Below are 19,875 nucleotides of genomic sequence, written 5' to 3'. Positions count from 1 at the left end.
TAAATTTCCTTGCAGATTATTAAGAGACTGAATAAATGGAAAGAATGGAAGAAATAGGAGGTTGTCAAAATTTTGCTGTAAGTCTTAGTCAATATGTTTGTCATAATGTGCAGAACAAAATCATCTCTGAGTTTTACTTTAAAGTAAACCCCTGTATTTAGTCATTACCCATTACCATAAAAACCTCGGTTAGGACATTCCAGCTCAGGATATTCCATGATTCTGTGTTTAAGACTCCCACACCATGTTTTTCCAGGCTCAGTGACCTGTGCAGCAGACACCTTCAGCTGCTTGGGCTCCCATGCCTGTGTTCCCCGGCACTGGCTTTGTGATGGTGAGAGAGACTGTCCCAATGGAAGTGATGAGCTGTCCACAGCAGGCTGTGGTATGTTTGCATGTTAAAAGATGTATTTATTTCCTTGGTCTTTTTACCTTTATAATATCCAGATGCCGTTTGTTTCTGTAGTGTTGTACCCTTTTACTGCCAAGATTGCTGCTAAAGATTGATGGCCCACATGTGAGCACACATACCAGAATCCTTTAATGTTTTAATCAGCCTGACATCTTCAGGCTCTCTTAATATATACTGAGGCACACCAGCTGAAGATCAGTATGTGTGTCGCGTCGTAGACATTATGCAGCATGTTTCCTAATGAAAATTAGCACATTATTGACTATGCAGTTTTATTGCTCTTCCTGAAGAAAGTGCTGCTGCTCCTGTCAGGGAGGTTGTGCATCAGGAAGGGAGATGCAGTACTGTCTTCAATTTATTCTGGCTAATTGTTCAGGTCTTGACAACTCCTGCCCTACAAACTATTACTTCCAGTCTTCTGAGATACATTTCTATTAAAAGTGTCAGGAGTTCAGTAATAGTTTCATTGAGCTTTTTTTTTTTTTTTTAATTAACTTATAAAAATGGTATAGAAATATGCTTTATATATTTTGAGTGTTAACAGACTTTAAAGAGCATTTGTTCAGGAGCAGAGTAACATAGGAAGGACATCTCTACTTCCCAAATATTCTTTTCCTCAGAAGCAGACCTTAGGCTAGTTGTAGACAAGCATCAACTTCTGAAGCCTTTCTGTTTTGGATTACAGGAGATTTTAGCCATCCTTACTCCAGCTCTCTGTGGTAATGAGTAGCTTTTCCTGCTGTTGAATTGTGTGGTGCTTTTGTATGACTAAACAGCTACAGTTATTTCCATTGAATCCACTCAAACTAACTACTTCTCATTTCATCTCTGTGTAAGAAAATTGGCTGCGTATCTTATTGTTCTCAATTTCATTTATTTTTGTGTACTGTATTTTCCTTAGCTCCTAATAACACTTGTGACGAGAATGCTTTCATGTGCCATAACAAAGTCTGCATTCCCAAACAGTTTGTTTGTGACCATGATGATGACTGTGGAGATGGATCAGATGAATCTCTGGAATGTGGCAAGTATAACAAAAATAGAGTAAATACAAAAATTTCAGACTTTTAACTGTAAGGCATTTTTCAGGGTCTGTTGTTTTAAGTCACTATTGAAAAAGAAAGCTCTTCTTTTTTAAATTGTTTTAATTTTAAATTTCAAGTTATGCATCAATTAATAGAGCTTAATATTTACTTGGATCTGGAGCTGCAGTGACACATTATTTCCTATAGTGTCTTACAGTTGATTGTTAATAACATTTAACAGAATTTAAAAATATACTGTCTAGAATTTCTTGCTTAGTATGTATATCTTTTTATATATATATTTAAATTCGTCTCTATGTATGTTTTTTCTATTAAATAATAAGACATCTCTGTCATGATTATCACTGCAGTTAAATGATATCAACTAAAACCATAGATGAATGTTTAATTTTCACTATTGACATGAATTTAGGGGTTCTTATACTATGTGAATATCTATGCAGTATATCTGCACCATACTCAGAAATATGAATCTGTAGAAATAATATTTATGGAAAATATAGAGCAAATGTTCCCTCAAAAAAGGTACATTATTGATTTTTTTATTGTGAGTGATTTTGTGCCATAAAATCTGTGTTGGTTATTTGCTCTTAGATGTGCTCCAGAAATGAGAGCCACAGCAGAAAATAGCTGGGTACATGTTTTAGATGTTTCTGTTGTACACACCACCTGTAGAGTGTATGTGCATGAATGATGAGAGTAGACAACCAAAAATTGTAAGAAAAAGCATTCTTGATGTTTGCATTTAGTAAAATTTGTCATGAGTCGAACATATAATGGAACATTTTGGGAACAAAATATAGTGTAGCAAATACTGTTTTATTTGTTGGTCATATAAAAATCACAGAATCCCAGAATATGCTGTGTTGAAAGGGACCCACAGGAATCATTGAGTCCAACTCCTGGCCCTGCACAGGACAACCCCAAGAGTGCCTGAGAGTACAGTCCAAACACTCCTTGAACTCTGTCAGCCTTGGTGCTGTGCCCACTGCCCTGGGGAGCCTGTTCAGTGCCCAACCACCCTCTGGGGGAAGAATCTCTTTCTAATATCCAACCTACATTTTGGTTTTTTTTTTAATAATCACTTGCTGGTGTATTTAATTTATTTACTATAGCGTCACATACATGCACGAAAAGTATACATACCACTTAACATACTGACAAATAAATAGTGTTATTTTGTCTCTTTGGAAAGAGACAGAAGGAGAAAACAGCAACAGAAGCAGAAGATGTACGAATTCCTGATCTAATTGTAGTATGGACCTGCCTTCAGGCACTGGCTCTATTTAATTTCTGCTGGGCAAACTGAAATCTCCAGCAATGTTTGTTACGTGCTGCACTGCTTCAATGCAATTTTCTGTTAGCTGGTAATCAAATACACACTTTAGTGTGGGACTAGTGTGGTAAACTCATTATACTCTAATTTTAGGAAAGGGTTCCATTCTTTTATGAGAAAGGGAACTACTTGTATAGAGTAGGAGGCAAATTCCAAAACACACTTATCAACCTGTTATCAGATATAAAAATGAACCACCTAATTAATCGAGATTTTAAACTTGTAATTTCTCATTTGACTGCAAACTGGGTAGCCTGATCCCAGCTCTGTTAGACTGTAGAGCTAGACCTTTTCCATCTTGATAGCTAAACAACCCAGGTACTCTGCAGAAGCCAGTCTACTTAGTCGGCATGAAATTTGGTTTGAAAGGTGTTCCTAAAAGCTGAATTAATGGCATATATTTAAAAATCTAAGTTTTGTTATTGTTTGGTTGGGTTGAAAGGCATACTTCTTGTTTTTCTTTTCTAGAGTATTATTCTGAAACAATATAAAAATGGGACTGGTGATTGAAGCAGTCAGTTCTTTTATTCATTTTAAAGTTACAATCATTCTAATCCTTGAAAATTTCTTTTGACTCCATTGTATAAACCTGTCTTTTTAATGAAACCCTAATAACTAACAAAAAAATAGCAATAACTCAATCTTACTATTCATATGTTTCTGTGTGTATTGTATCATGGCTATACAGTGCATGAGAGACATTAGATTTCTCTCTTTGTTGGTAGGCACTTTTGAATAAGCATGTAGTGTTTTATATGTCTTTATGGAGCAAAAGATACTTTTATTTACATTGCCTCAACATATGCAAAATTTTATGTTGACACTATGAAAGAAAATATGAAGTCAGTGGTTGGTGTATTTCCAGGATATCGTCACTGTCGTCCTGGAGAGTTCACCTGTGCTGATGGCAGATGCCTGTTAAATTCCCAGTGGCAATGTGACGGGGATTTTGACTGCCCAGACCATTCTGATGAAGCACCTCTCAACATCAAATGCAAAAGTTCAGGTTTGTATTTAATTTTTTGAATGACACGTGTGACCTTTCTTTTTGGAGAGTCAGTGGTTTAGCAAATGTAAAACCTAGTAGCTTAAATCTCCAGTGCTTTCATGGTGATATTCCTTATATCTTGCAAGGAGAACGTGTTCTGAGCATCCAGAACCTCAGTCCACAAAATTCAAGCCACAATTTCCTATGGCATAAGATGACAGATAGTTCCTTAACATATAAATCCTGCTAATACTAAAATAAGATTATGCTAATGTAATAATTGCCAAATTTTCTCTCTTGCTCTGAAAATGTTTACTGTGTTTAAGATATTTATCGCACAGAAGCAGGTCATATAAGAGGGGATGTAAAGTTTTTCTCACTATAAATAATAAACACTGGTTCAATTTTATCAGCAAATTATTGACCAAATGCAATTGGTTTTATAGATATTTTCTACTCACATTAATAAGTTGGCTGAGGATTGACTGGTTTTTGAGAGGGAAATTAGTCCTGGTCTGCACATGTTATTCTGTTTGGTGTCTTTTTCAAAGACCAGTTCTTCTTTCTATGCCTTAGAATTTTATTGCACTTTAGCCAGGTCCTTTACATCAATTTTGATGGAAAACACTAATTTGGTTTGAGGTGAGGCAACATACCTGCCTTATCTGCAAGTGTTCTTATTGTGATTTGAAGGGTCTGAATGTAGCTGAAATGATGAATTCAAGTTTTGCCGAAGAGGGAAAAACCTATATACATATCATTAGACAAGAGATGAATCAGAATTCAGTCGGTCACGTTACTAAACACCTCAGCATCCACAGGGGAGAGAAGCCATGCCTTTTAACTTTTGTAAACTGTAGAACTGTATTTTGTGCCAAGATAATGTAGAGGATTCTCCTTTATATGAAAATAAATATGTAGGAGGGAGTAGTAAGTTGAAGTCTTCACACATTCTCCAGAAGAGGAATAACCTTTAAAGACAATGAAAAATTAAAAGATATTATAATGCTATCAGTATGGAATAAATATTCAATTTTTACACAATTATTTCATCTCACATGCACACACAACAGTGGATCCATGAGAAAATTAATTCCAAATACTAATAGATGACACCAAGTTGTTGCTCTCTTTTTTTTTTGTTTGTTTTCCAGAGCAGTCATGTAACAGCTCTTTTTTTATGTGCAAAAATGGCAAGTGCATTCCTCAAAGTGATGTTTGTGATAACAAAGAGGATTGTAGTGATGGGTCTGATGAGAAAAGCTGCCACACTAATGAATGCCTCAGTAAGAAAGTTAGTGGCTGTTCGCAGGATTGTCAGGATCTTCCTGTTGGATACAAGGTGAATAATTACAAAATGTGGTGTAATATAATGCAGGTTTTTAGTTCTTAAATGTTTAACTACTGTGTGATTATAATAAAGCTCCACTGTGTGGTAATTCCTTGTAATAAAGTAGCTTACCTACAATAATAAGAACATTCAAGTTTTTATTTCCTGTAAGGAAACAATTGTCAATGATATTTAAGAAATGGTGGAATATATAATTTAAACCTGTGAAAAAGATCATACAATGCTTTAAATACAACAAATCATACTGATATATATACAGAGCACTGAAAATCAGTTGTAAAAAAGGAAAATTCATAGCAGTGAATAGCAGGAATAGTGGTTTTGTCCACTTTTTTACAGGTCGTTATTAATTATAGAAATATTTGAACAAAGTCAAATCACCTTAGAAACAGAATAAAACTGTTAGTTGTCTGCACGTGAGGGTGTTTTCTGGGATCTTTGCCCACTGAAAACTAAATAAAATCTGTCCAACATGGTTTAAGTCTAAAAATATTTAAACCTCTGAAACCATGTCCTAGGCAGGAGGCCATAGACTAGAGAGCTGGAGATACAGAGATTACAGGAGGGAACATGTAAATTCCCTGTAAACCATGTAAACAACAATGTAATTAAGATGTTACTTGAAAAAAATGAGATCCATAAAAAGTTTATGATGCTAACATGTTCAGTAGAAAGTACACAAGGTGACAAACAGAATCAATGAGAAATTAAACATGAATGTGTTTGGTTTTCTTTCCCAGTGCAAATGCTGGCCTGGATTCCTCCTGAAGGATGATGGCAAAACATGTGTAGATATTGATGAATGTTCGTCTGGATTTCCCTGTAGCCAGCAATGCATCAATACATATGGAACCTACAAATGCTTGTGTGCAGAGGGGTATGAAATACAGCCTGATAACATCAATGGCTGCAAATCCCTTTCAGGTATTACTATTTAATTTTTTTTATAATCCACAGCTGTATCCAAAATAATTTGTGAAAAACCTTAGCCCCAAGGTCTTTGTTACCTTTCTATGCAAGATAAACAAAGCTACTTTGACTCTCCTACCTCTTCAATATAAAATAGGAACGTGATTCAGTATCTGAATGTAATAAGTTATATTTTTAATATGTATTGTTCTCAGATCATTTGTAGTAGATGCAGTGGATCATGAAAGTTTGAATTAATAACTTTATTAGAGAAAGTATTAAGAAAGTTAAAATGCATCACTTAGTTCTACTTCTGAGTCACATGATAACAGTATGATTATGATAAGTGTTTAAAAGATTTCTGGTTTCTTAAGAATATTAGAATGTACATCAAACTTCATGTGAAAAGAAGGAGCAGGAAAAGTTATTACTTAGAAAATTACTAGAAAATGCAAACTCTATTATTCTTATAGCATATGAAATCCTTCAGTCTTATATGTGTTACACAGTGAAACTCAAGATATGTAAGAGCACTGGTTATTTCCTCACCCCTCTGATGTTATTTTTATGTACCTCAGTGAGTGGGATTGTCTGGAAAAGCAAAATATCAACAGGAACGGAACAGAAACCCATTGCTGGGTTCTGGTGGGTTTCTTTCACAGCCCAGGCAGTCTTCCAGTTTTCTTTCTAAATGACAAGAAGGCTGGAACCTCTGTCTGCCTCATAATCCAGTTTCAGGTACTTCCCTGAGTAAGCAGAGAAAATACAGGAGAGGGCAGAAATTCCACAGCTGTTTTTTTTTGTTCTATTCCTGTCTCCCACCTTGCAAACCACCTGTACATTTAGAAGCTATAGATCACTCAGATGAGAAGGGAAGCTAAGGCACATCATAGAAGTGGTTTTTTGGAGTGGTTAATACGTCAAACTTGAGAAGTGGCCATGGCAAAGCTGTGAGTGCTGTACAAGGATGGCTCTGCTGCAAGGAGATGCCAACGTGGGCACGTTTGGCCTAATGCTGATTTTTTTGGCATAAATTGCCTTAAAGCCTTTACACCAGAGCAGAGCATTGCAGCCATTCTCCACATACCACCAACAGTCAGGGCTGAGGATGATGCATCAGGTCATTTATGTCTTAAAAGTTGAGCATAAAATGCAAATATGTTCAGTACAAGAGCGGAGTAGGCTGGTCAACACATTATGTTCTAGAATGTATGAGCAGTAGATACAAGACCTTTAATACATTTTAAATTATCATTGGTAATATTTTTTTTTTATTTTAGTTGAAGTCTCTCTTAATAGAACTAAAATAAAGACAGCTTTAAACAAAATATTATTTTTACTATTATGTATGTCAGTGTGAGAGATATGTCAAAGTAAGTGACGGCATGAATGAATATCTGAAGATAATTTTTTTTATAAATTAGAAATCCGGGGTTAAAAAAGTCAAATCTAGCTTCAGTTCAGAATTAGAGAACCATGGTTTTTACAAAGAGCTGCTTCTTTATCACCAGACTGTTCAGAGTATTGAAATCTCAAAAAACAATGGTCAAAACATGCTCAGTTTGCAACTATAGCAATTAATAGTCTCAACGATAATTTAAAAGTAAATGTTGAAATTAAAACATATGGAATGAAATATGTTTCAAATTTAATCTCTGACATTAAATTAGGATAAAATACAGTATGGTTCCCACATTGCAAAGGCAAAAGAACTGAATTACATTGAAAGATATACTAATTGATTGCTTTGTTCATTTTTATACTGCATCATTGATCTTTCTTGGAACATTTGAATGTTTTAAATATTTCTTTCATCCATAACATTGATCAGAGCATGTAACATTTATTTTTCAAACCATCTGTATTTCAGCATTGTATTCCTGATTTTCCATAAATTAACGTAAAGCTAGTCTAATATATTCTTTCTCCCGGGGTTTAGATGAGGAACCTTTCTTAATTCTGGCTGATCATCATGAAATAAGAAAAATTAGCACTGATGGATCCAACTACACTTTGTTGAAACAGGTATAATCATAGTACCATGCTCTAAGTTTAACTCAATACTTTTATTCTTTTCTAAAGTGTGCAACTGACAGAAACATCATCCTACAATTGGCGTTGTGAGCACCACAGAACAACTGCAGCATCTTCAGAGTTGTTGTAATACTTTAAATTGACTATTTTGTCTGAATTTGACAAGATTAAAGCTCAGGCAGTTGTTTCGTCAGTCATTCTGATGTACTAAAAAATGATGTTATTTGTGATCCTCTTCCATCCCAATATGTTTTGCTCAATTTGTAAATTCCAGTAAAAAACCCAAGCAAAACAACAAAAAACCATTTGGCCATGTATTATTTGGGCTGCTTACTGTCACAATCAAAATCTATTTTTTAGACAGACAATCCCAAGATTTATGTTATAGCAATACATGAACTTATATCTTTAGCTAAATCTATTTTTTTAAGTAATTACTCTAAATTATTATAACAGGCAAAAAATGTGAAAAAACCCACAAAAAATAGAATGTCACCCAGTAAATGCAGAGCTGACATTTTTAGCAGTTTCTGCTCTTCTTCTGTGCTTCACCTAAGTGTAGTTACTTACCACAGATTAGATTTCCAAAATATTTTTAATAAAAATATCTATTTCCTTGAATAATATTCAGTCAATTGTAGTAAGACTAGGAAATTATTTAGTACCTGTTAATATAATTAGGCTCTTTGTGACTCCTTGTGTCAGTAAGCTGTGCACCCTAATGTCACAAGAGACGTGCTTAGGTCTTCACAACAGTGATTACAAAATTACCATCTTGCATTAAACATTGGCTTTATTTAAGCATAGAAAATGTTATGTTAAAGTCTGTCTGTTCTTCTGAAATCCTTCTGACTCCCTCTCATTTCCATCTCACTGCCTCTCCCCTCTTTTGCTGGTGTATCTGTTAATGGAAGCCTGTGGAAAGAGGGGAACAAACAGTAAATTTTCTTGATGGTCGGTGCTGACAGATTGTCTCAGGGCATCATCAGTCTTCAATTTAATGGACTCCTCTTCAGTGCATTAGAGACCACATAGCTCCAGCCACTGAAGAAAATCTATGTTTTCCATATCACATTAATTCACTGGTCTGATAAATACCTCTGCTATTGAACCTACTGGCCTTTGCTCCTACAAATACAGCATTTGATTTGAAAGCCGAAGAGGAACTATACCAACAGAACCACACGTGGGGTTATCTCCCTCAGCAGGACATCTTTGTGTCCTTATGATGTTAGGATAAATTGGCTCTTTCCTGGACATCTACCAGATAATGGCAAATACCAGAGTGGCTCTGGCAGAGGAGCAAACCCACCCTTCTTTTTGTGTATTTGGTCTGTGCTTTGCCATTCTAACAGTTGTTCATATAAACTCAGAGTAAAGAAGCTGAAAGCAGGAGCTCATTCAGTCTTCTCTGAGTTATGTGCCAGCTTTTTCCCTCTATTTTCCTTTTTTTTTTTTTTTTCAAATATACATAAACAGTACAACTGTTTGAATTGTGTCTCATGTATGTTCTTTGCTTTCCATTTCCTTCACATCCTAGTCATCAAAATCATTAGAGTTTCCGTAAGCAGAGTAGATAATCTTCCTCATTATTTGGGATTTTTATCTGTTTTTTTAATTGGGGCACCAAGGGAACACAAATCACAGCCTGTGCTGTGTGTAACAGAAACAAAAACACAGGTTTAAGATGAGAGACTAAGGCAGCTGATGCCATTTGAAATCTCTATTCCTTCTAAAAAGCAGATTGCACGTGACGCAACAAAGAATTATGTTAGAAGGACTTAAGTGACACCTCAGAAAGAGGAGATGGTGTCTGGACAGAGAACTCTGTTACAAATGTACAGAAATATTTTACCTGCAATTGATGTTCTGATAAATATTGAAACTAACTGACCCAAAATAAAACACTTGAAACCAAAGACGTGCCAGCAGTCAATTCTTTTTATTAGTCTGGATCCTTAGGAAAATTTTACAGTGTCATAGAATATATAGATATAAGGCTAGTTTTTCAAAAATTGCTGACTTCAATTTCTAGAATGTCATAGAATGTATTAAATAATAGTTTGTATTCAATAGTATTTTGTATTCATTCACCTGTTGTCTCCTTTTTTAAGAATTTGGGGTTGGGATTGCTCTGTAGATACAATTATACTAATAGTAAAAGAGACAGGACAAGTGTTTTGCAGCACAGTTATGACTGACAGAGCTGCAGCTGGTTTTGATAAAACACTGCATACATAGGTATGAGATTGAAAATGAGTGGTCCTCCAACCCTGTATTGTTTCAGGCTTACTCTAATGATGATTTGTGCAGCCTAATTGCTCTTTTTCTCTACGTTTTGATCAAGAGATAGATTTACAGTAATTACACAGTGGTAGATGGCAGATAAGCCATGTATCAAGTTTCTGTGCAATTAAATATTGTTGTGCTTAGCTGTTTATTTTAGAGCTGGCTGGTCCAGCACATCCCCTTTACAGGGATGAATTACATCCACGAGGGAGGTTGCTGATCCACCTGAGAGTAGAATGTCACGGGGCTGATAAGGGAATTGATTAACTGATACTGCGGTTTTAAAAGGAGTACAAACAGCTTCCGTTCTTTTTACCGCTGCTGCTCCATATTTCATTGATAACAACATCTTGGTATATTAAGAATAATTGTAATTTCACTACATATCAGGACGTTAAGCAGGTTATGGGGCAGATAAGGAAATAAGAGCCCTCGTCTGAATGCAACCCCCTTCCTTCTTATCTGCCATTTGGGATGAAAAGCCATTATTATATGATTGCTCTTTCCAACCTACTGGAGTAAAGAGTAGCTCAGATATGATCACCACTCTTTCCTAAAATGTATTGCTGTTGTAATTGGAGCCATAGGAGACTCCCAGGTGCCTGCTAGATCTCTGGTTTTTACACTTCATGTATATATTACCTCTGTGTCTCTGTGTATATATACACAGTACCTATAACATAGCATGTAAATAGTCAAAACCTCTTTATTCAGGAATTAAAATCAAAACTTTTTGAACACCACTATTTTGAATTCCTGATTAATTTATATTTCTAAGGATTTTTTTTCGTTACTTAAATATCACAGATGTTATACTATTTCTGTTTCTCTCATCTAATTTGCCAAAGAAATGCCAAAGGTAGTAATGAACAGAGAAATTGAGCAAAAGTCAAAGTGTTTAGTGCTAAAGTTCATTTTAATAATAGTAAAGAAAAAAACAAACTTCCCTTAGCCTCATACATCATCTGCATTTTTGAAGTGAGACAGTTCTTTGTCACCATTTATTTCTGTTACTTTATTTTATGCTGATTTTTCACAAGTAATAGATAGAAAAATGAGGTAATTGCTTCACAAATATGCAGTCAGTTAAATAAAGCTTTCTGAGTATTAAATGCAACGTATATTTTATTCTGAATGTTATCCAGCAGTTTATATTCAAACATTTGAATAAATAGGCGCTTTTTTTTCCCTATTTTTAGGGGCTGAACAATGTGATTGCAGTAGACTTTGACTATAGAGAAGAGTTCATCTATTGGATTGATTCCAGCAGACCAAATGGCAGTCGCATAAACAGAATGTCTTTAAATGGAAGTGACATCAAGGTAATTGGGGATTAATAATGTCACTACTAGAATTAGATTTTTTTGAGTATTTTGGGAAATGCTCCTGCATGTTTTTTACCCAGATTGTGAGGCTTTGGTATATGAATACAAACACAGCAGGAGTTAGCAAGTCCTAGTAAACTTTAATTGCATTTATATCTTATTTGAAGTAGCGATAGGGACTAAGAGAAGTGTATTTAGGAACTAAATTCCTTATAACTTATTTGACAGTTGACTGAATTGGCAGTTCCATGCGGTTTACTGGATGCCAAATTAAAAAGAGCTATAAATAGGTGTTAAGCTGTGGAAATACATTGGTGTATTACTTCTTATAAATTTTTTCGTGGTCTTTAGTGGTTTTTTGTCTCACCTCCACTACACTGACAGTGAAAACAACTCCATGTCTTTGCTGTGAATAATCCGGGGTAAAACTGCACCCCCCTTTCTGCACATCCTGTCTGTTCTGCCTCTGTAGTGGATTAAGTTCACAAATCCACTATTAAGCACATTTGTTGACTTATGTGAACGTTTTTTCCAGCATTGGTGATAAGCAGTAAGGAATCTTTTGTTTATTCTATTATGTCTGACCTTCTGAAACATGGAGTAGATGAGCAGTAACATACCTTGTAAATTTTGCTCCCTCATTGCGCACCAATAAATATGCAGAGAGAAAAAGATTTCTTCTGTTTTTCATTTGCAGGTTAGTGCATGGACTGAAACATCCTCAGAACACATTTTTTGAAGGTTAGGTTTGAAGCTCACAGGTACCAGTGAACCTTAAGAACATAATTTATGGCACTCTGATGCCCTGGGGGTAAAACTAAAATCCAGCATCTACTCAGAAGTTCTAGTGAGTCCCTGCAAAGAGGTTTCCTGAAAAAAATAGGGTCAGGCAAGTGTAGGGTTCAAAATTCGTTAAATTCTGGAATCATATTTAATGCCTTTAAACAATTTACAGAGCATCTCTCCATTCTGGATGAAATTGTGTTATGCTGTTTTAGGACTGGGGATGACCTCAGATTTTTTTATTTCTAATCTTAACTATTCCAAAAAGAATTTTTCCCAGTCAAGAAGTTGTAATAACCAAGAGGGAGAAAAAAAAAAACCCAAACAACCGACCAAACCTCCTATTGCTATGATTTAATAACTGTTTTATTTTTTAAGGAAAGATTTCAGAAATTTGAACAGTATAAGAAACAATTAGGATGGGAACATATAGGATATTTCTTTTTTCCTTCATTATAATTTTGCAGTTTACAGGACAAGTGTCATATTGATGGAGATTTTGCTCAAATATGCTAATGTACAAGCAAAAGTTATGAAAATAAATACATTTAATTTTCATACAAAAATTTGTTTTTTTCTCTGTAAAACCTGTCCCAGATTTGGCCTCTGAAAGCTAAAAATACATGCAAGAAATTATGAAGAATTATATGTTGTAGCTGTCTAATATAATATCAGTCATCTTTTATCCAAAATGATAATTTTATATCTCTCTGACTTTCTAATAGCTCACCAAAGGATATATTTAGTAATTGATGTTATTAAAATTAAATTATTTAAAATTAAACTATTATAATTATTTGCTTAATTATTTAAAGATTTATGGGTTTTGTTATCCAGAAAACCTGTTTACATATTTTATTTTTTTTTTTGTCATGAGAGTTTTTATGGTTGATAGACTTTTTGCCTTGAAGTATGAATTTCTTATTTTACTACCTTCATACTTCTTGTGTTACTCTTTACTATAAATAGATCTGCTATCAGTGTAAATGATCCTGTTTGATATATTATCTAGGATTTCCCTTTTAGGAGATGGCATCTTTTCAGCACACCAACTCTGGCTTTCTTGCCCTGGGCAACCTGATGGCACCTCATTTTTCTTCTTCATCTGATCATGGAGGAGATATTTATAGAATTGAAATGACAATGTTTTCACATAGATGTGTTCAGACATTAAAACAGTATTTTATGTATAGTGTTGTAGATGCAAATGTTATTGGAAATTGCTGCAGGAAGCTGGACTGTGCACGTTAAATGTCACACTGGTGAGCTCAGCGACTGGAATAAGCTTGAAGTGACTCTCCAAAGGAAAAGTCATCAGAAAACAGACTAATTACTTTGGTTGATGCTGTTGTGCAGTGTTTAGGTGTTGTAGATAAACCTCTAAATTTGCAGTTATCCATTTCTACAGGAAATGTCCCATGTTACAGTGCAGCAGTTGCTGCAATTACACATTTATAAACCAGTGAAGCTGGTACTGGGAAGGTATTAGAAAACAAAATATTTTATTCATATAAAAAAAAAATCTGTGCATGCCTGAATTTAATTTTTAAAACAGATTTGATAACATGATAAATAATGTAACAACCTGAAAAGGTAGGTTTGAATATTCATAGCTATAAAATGGATTTAAAGTATCTCACCATATCCATTCTTATCTTGAAGACTTTTCAGTGTCTTCAAATGGTAAATAAAATTAAAGCTAACACATTCAATTGTACATAATCAGGTTTATGGCTGATAGACTAAAAGCACATGCTTTTAGTGCTGAAGATGACAATAAATAATGTACAGCACAGTAGTAAACCCATTATTAGTACTTAAGGAATCTCAAATATTTTCAAGAACTGCTTTCTGTTTTGTGGTTTTCTGAAGTTCTAGTTGCACAGACCTAATCAAACCCTAACCAGGAACAGAATAAGTCAGAATAGACCTTCTCAGGAATAGAATTTTCAAGCGTAGAATAAACTGACCTCAAATGTTCGTGAATTTTCAAATATTACTCAACACTTGACATGAAATACTCCCAGCCAAGCAAGACGGAGTCGTACAATCATGATGAGATTCATGATCACGTGTATCCAGAGGAATTTGTTCAAGTCTCAGAATTATTCAAGTCTTCCAAAACCTTGAGAATAACATATCCCTGCTGGCAGAGCGTGGGCTTTCCAGTAGGTGACTGAATCGCTCCTGTCTCTTACTCCTGAATCATGTGTTCCTTTTGAAATTTAACTAATTCTTGGAAAGCTCCTCTTTCTTCTGCCACATGCATGTTGGAAATAAGAGCACACTGTTTACTTTCCAACTAGTAACCTCTTCCTGGAACTCAGCTGAGTGCTCTTATGGTCTGTCTGTCACAATGACATATGGTACCACTGTGATATTAAAATGAAAGACATGCTGATGTAGACCAGTGAGAGAAGTGGGGAGCTGAGAAGCAGATGTGTTTGGGGGCACACTGTGGGGAGAGAAACCTCATCTCCGTTCTGCTCTCTGGAAAGAAAAAGTAAACTAGTAACGAGGAAAAAAGTTGTTTGTTTGCTCGTTTGTTTGTTTGTTTTTACATGAAGAGAAAAGTAGAAGCCTAAGATGAAAAACAAAAGGTCCAAAATTTGTAGAACTTAGTGCATAATGCAGAGAAGCTGGGAATTTGCTGTTTACCTCATTGAGGTATTCTCCATTCTCCCTTACTATAAGGAAAGTGTCACATTATCTTAGTTCCTTAGGAAGTGTCATTCCTTGGGAAGTGTCAGTATTTAACAGTGAGTACTACCCATTTTTCACAGGTTTTATGTAGCTGTATTGAATATCCAGCCTCTCCATATTCTGGTATCAGTAACTGTTGAGTTGTTGTTCCTTTCCCCAGTATTTAGATGAATAATTTATGTGATTTTTGCTTTTCTAGGTAATCCACAATACAGCTGTTCCCAATGCACTGGCTGTCGATTGGATTGGGAAGAATCTCTATTGGTCTGACACTGAAAAGAGAATTATTGAGGTGTCTAAACTCAATGGTTTATACCCAACTGTCCTTGTGAGCAAGAGGGTGAAGTTTCCCAGAGATCTCTCCTTAGATCCTCAAGCTGGGTATGAAGAAGCCAATTTGCAGTAATTTGAATTTAATCCTAACTTGATGTTAAAATATTTTTTTGTAAAAAGTAGACAGAAAATACTAATTAATATTTATTACCTAACTTTCAGCTACATTGGATATCAGTAGTCTGAATGTGTATTACCAATGCTTACTATATCATCACTACTTAGAAAATTGGTATAATAATAATTGGTATAAACTATCTACTTTACTATTTTTAAGATAAAAGGCATTTTCTACTGGTTCTTAGAACTAGAATTTAATTTTCTTGTAACTGTACCCTTTTTTCCCTGTCAAATTTGGCAGGGAGCCTACAGATCTTTTTTAAATATACTCAAGATACCAATCCATGGGTTCTCCCTTTGGTTACCTGGGCATCCAGGATATGTTCCCTGTGTATGCAGAAATCAACCTACAAAGTTTGTACAGAGACTCCCAGTTCTTCAGGAAAGTTTATATGTATATATATGTATATATATATATATATATAGGCATAATCAACTTACTTGGCTCCTTTTCAGTGTGTACAGATTTAGATCTATGAGGCCAATCTATTTTAATAATATTTCTTAAATATATTTATGTATTTGTTTATTTTAATATGGCAAGCTGCTGAAAAATATATCTGTGTTTTTATTTCAAATTCAGAGTTATTATTTGAAACAATGTTAATTTTATCTTATTTTTTTCTAACAAAGGAGAAATGCATAATCAATTACATTGCTGATGCTGTGCAAGAGTAATGATATATTTCCAAACAAAATGTGTCCTGTTGGAGTCAGTGGAGAAAGATCCCTTTCTCTGCTGTTTATGTGGAGTATGGTGCCAACATATTGCACCTGTAGCTGCTCTTAGGACCCCTATTTCCTCCTGCACACAAATACAATTCCAGGTGGTTATTAAGAGCATGAGCTGCATCTGGGTTTTGGAAAGCCTGTCCAAAACCTGTAGAGTAGAATCGTATCAGCTTCCCAGCTGGAAAGATCTGTCCTGAGGTTCTGAGTAATGGCACACAACAGTAGCAACATGCAACCATGTACTAAATAATAGGAGTTTTTTCTTTCTTTATGACAATTGTGCTCTGCATTGTGGTTAAATGGCATATTGAGGAAAAAATTGCTCCTCAGCATTCCAACAGCCTCTCTCCGTGTTTCACCCATTTTTAAGCCTTCTGTGTGAGAAACTGTTCTAATGTTCTGGCACTACTACTTTTTAAAGCAATATAATTTCATTATATGACAAAGAAAAGTAAGTGTAACACCATATTTCTGATAAATTTAGTAGTGATGCCATTTATGCAAGTTTGAGATTCACAAAGTCCAATTTGGGTAGTATTTAAAATTCTAAGTTATCAAGACCGAGCAATTTAAATGCACTCTTTATTAATCCATAATTAGTGTAATAAAATCACACCTAACATGAAGACTCTCCTATTCAAACCCTTTACATTTAGCACACTTATTTACAGGCAGATCTAGAAAAATAAAAAAAAAATATCTGGAAAGTCAAAATATTATAGAATAATTACCGATTTATTCCTGAGATTGAATAAATATATTACTTGTGGAATCACAGAATGGTTTGGGTTGGAAGGGACCTTAGAGATCATCTGGTTCCAGGCCCTCTGCCATGGGCAGGGATACCATTCACTAGATCAAGTTGCTCAGGCCCCCATCCAACCCACTGAACACTTTCAGGGGTGGGGCATCCACAGCCTCTCTGGTCAAATATTTATTGTTATTATTCAGCTGTTATGCTTTGTTTTGCAGATACTTATACTGGATTGATTGCTGTGAGTACCCTCACATTGGCCGTGTTGGGATGGATGGATCCAGACAAACTGTTATCATAGAGGCACAGATATCCAGACCTATGGCTCTTACAATAGATTATGTCAACCACAGGCTGTATTGGGCTGATGAAAATCACATTGAGTTTTCTAACATGGATGGATCTCACAGACATAAAGGTTGGCCACAGTTTGTTGGATTTTTTTTTTTTATTTTTTGATAATTTTCAAATCAAAGGTGCTTTCTGTGTTGTCCGTAATTACATAAAAGCTGTCCTTTAAAATATTTTTGCAACATTTTTTGGGGCATTATGTTCCTTTTATCAATATTTTAAAAGTCTCTGTTCATTTTTCCTCTCTGTTATAAATATGAGTAGTTTTTAAACATGCAGTAATACATGCCTGTGGAAAAAATGTCGAACGGAAACTCTAGGAACAGACTCAGCAATCTGAGGCAGCCCTGTCAATTTTATACCCTGGTATAAATATTCACATGTTCTCTATCAAGATATAGAGTGAAACTTGGCTGTTAAGACTGGAAGGGATATATCCTGTGTGCCATATGTCCGAATATGGCTAAAATCATCCTTTTCTCCAGCCTCAGAAGGGCTGGACATGCCCATTATTCTGTTCAGCATGAGACCAGTATTGCAAATCTAATTTGGGGCTTTCCTGGTAGATGGGTGAAATAATAACTTTTGAAATACTTATGTAATTAAGTAATCTCTATCCTTATCTTTTGCTTCTCACCTGACAGATAATTAAAAAGCTCTTGTCATTTATCTATGAAGTATTCTAAAAAAAAAAATAAAAAGTTTTACACTGTGATGAATAGTTCTCATATTCCAAATTGTATAATTAAAGATCTTTAATTTTAATTCAAATATATGAAATAATATCAGTCTACTGAGTTTTTCTTGGGGTTTCTTTTTGAGAAGAAACTGTTACCTGAGCTCCCTTCCACAAGCTTTGCCCTAGCCTCAGAACTGCTGCTGTGCTGGTAAAATTTCGTGGATTTGCGCTTTTTTAGGCTTTTATCTCCTACTGGGTGCTTCCAGGTTTTCTCCAAACCAGAGTATATGAAATAACTACTTGATTTTCAGATTGATGCTTAGCTGTGAAATGAAAAAAGCAAAACAACCAGTATTCTAGCCCTAATACTCGTGAATAGTAAGTGATAAATACATCATGAATAATTCAATGAGAGTTATTTGAGATGGTAGATTGAAGAGACTATAGCAGTAGCTATGAGAGCTGTAAACAATCCCATTAATCTCACCATTAACTTCTGTGTTTTTTGTGCCAAACACTGGTCAGTCATAACCTGCTCACCTGAGCAGCACTGGCTCAGACATATCCCCAGATGCCAGCTGGATTCCTGCTGTCTCTTTTTCTGACCGATGAAGCAAAGCTCCATACTCCTCTTGATGTTATTTCCTGTGCTGCTATCCTGCTATTTTTTTCCTCATACAATTATCCTTAGTCTTACTCCTGGATCTTTCAAAGGAAAGAAGTAAATAGTAGCCACTGTGTCTCTCAGCCCTAAACTGACTGCAGTGGTCAAACTTTTCTCAATCTTCCTTTTCAACCTGAGAGTTTCAGAATTTTCCTTTCTCTGAAAATGCCATCCTTCACTAAATTCAGGAGATTATCTGCAAAATTCTAGTCATGCTGTCTTTGGTGTCCGTTGCCTCGCTCTCCAGCCTGTGGGTTTCTCTTGCCCAGGTGGTAAAAATCAGTTTCAACTGCTTTATATTCCCAGAGTTAATGTCTTACCCTGAGGATATGTGACCCTAGAGAAGAAGGAAATTTGTCACAGTGCCACAGCAAATTTATCCAAGTTTGGTACCAGTGAAATATGTGAGGCAAACTCCAAAAGTGATAGTGACTTTGTGGAAACCTGGTATCACACGACTTTTGAGGACATGTCTGTTTTAAGTCCAGATGGTATATAAATATTCAAGCAATAAGAAACACACTTTGGGAAAAACATCCTGAGGTATTTAAATGATGTAGGAGCAAGATTTTCTCTTTAGCTAATCAGTATGAGGTTGGAAGGGACCATTTGGATCATTTGATCCAACGTCTTTTTGGCAAAAGCACAGTCCAGATAAGATGGCCCAGCACCCTGTCCAGCTGCATCTTAAAAGTGTCCAGTGTTGGGTAATCCATCATTTCCCTGGAGAGACTATTCCAGTGCCTGATAGTTCTCACTGTGAAACATTTTCCCTTTGTGTCTCAGGAGTAACTTATTCCTATCACCCTTTGCCTTTTCCATGTGACTCCTCGTAAAAAGGGAGTTTCCTCTTTTTGTAGCCACTTTTTAAATGCAGGAACATGGTGATGAGGTCTCCTCTCAGCCTTCTGTTCTCAAGGATGAACAAACCTAGTTCTCTCAGCCTTTCATCACATGGCAGCTTCCCAGGCCTTGGATCATTTCTGTGGCCTTTCTCTGGATACTTTCCATCCTGCCCACATCTAATGCCATTTTTTAATTTCTGTTGTCAGGAGTTTCACTCAAA

At 35.4% G+C, this 19,875-nt stretch overlaps 1 protein-coding gene across 8 annotated transcripts in view; it reads left to right on the top strand.

Moving 5' to 3' along the window:
* Positions 1-19,875, top strand: part of LRP1B (LDL receptor related protein 1B) — a 669,756-nt gene that overhangs the window by 552,373 nt on the left and 97,508 nt on the right. For all 8 annotated transcript variants that reach the window (XR_005565475.1, XM_027748979.2, XM_027748987.2 and 5 more), the window contains 9 exons: positions 257-385; positions 1,314-1,436; positions 3,660-3,800; positions 4,937-5,124; positions 5,874-6,057; positions 7,982-8,067; positions 11,565-11,687; positions 15,376-15,557; positions 17,334-17,533. Coding sequence is in view for 7 of the 8 variants with exons in the window: in XM_027748979.2 (XP_027604780.2) it covers positions 257-385; positions 1,314-1,436; positions 3,660-3,800; positions 4,937-5,124; positions 5,874-6,057; positions 7,982-8,067; positions 11,565-11,687; positions 15,376-15,557; positions 17,334-17,533 (1,356 nt within the window). In the remaining variant the exon portion in view is untranslated. The remainder of the gene's footprint in view (positions 1-256; positions 386-1,313; positions 1,437-3,659; positions 3,801-4,936; positions 5,125-5,873; positions 6,058-7,981; positions 8,068-11,564; positions 11,688-15,375; positions 15,558-17,333; positions 17,534-19,875) is intronic.

Source organism: Pipra filicauda, unplaced genomic scaffold (genome assembly GCF_003945595.2).
Source record: "Pipra filicauda isolate LSUMZ 115617 unplaced genomic scaffold, ASM394559v2 scaffold47_size6085603_pilon, whole genome shotgun sequence".
In the NCBI taxonomy this organism is placed as follows: domain Eukaryota; kingdom Metazoa; phylum Chordata; class Aves; order Passeriformes; family Pipridae; genus Pipra; species Pipra filicauda.
The sequence above is the reverse complement of the archived record's forward strand: the minus strand, read 5'-3'. Positions and strand labels throughout refer to the sequence as shown.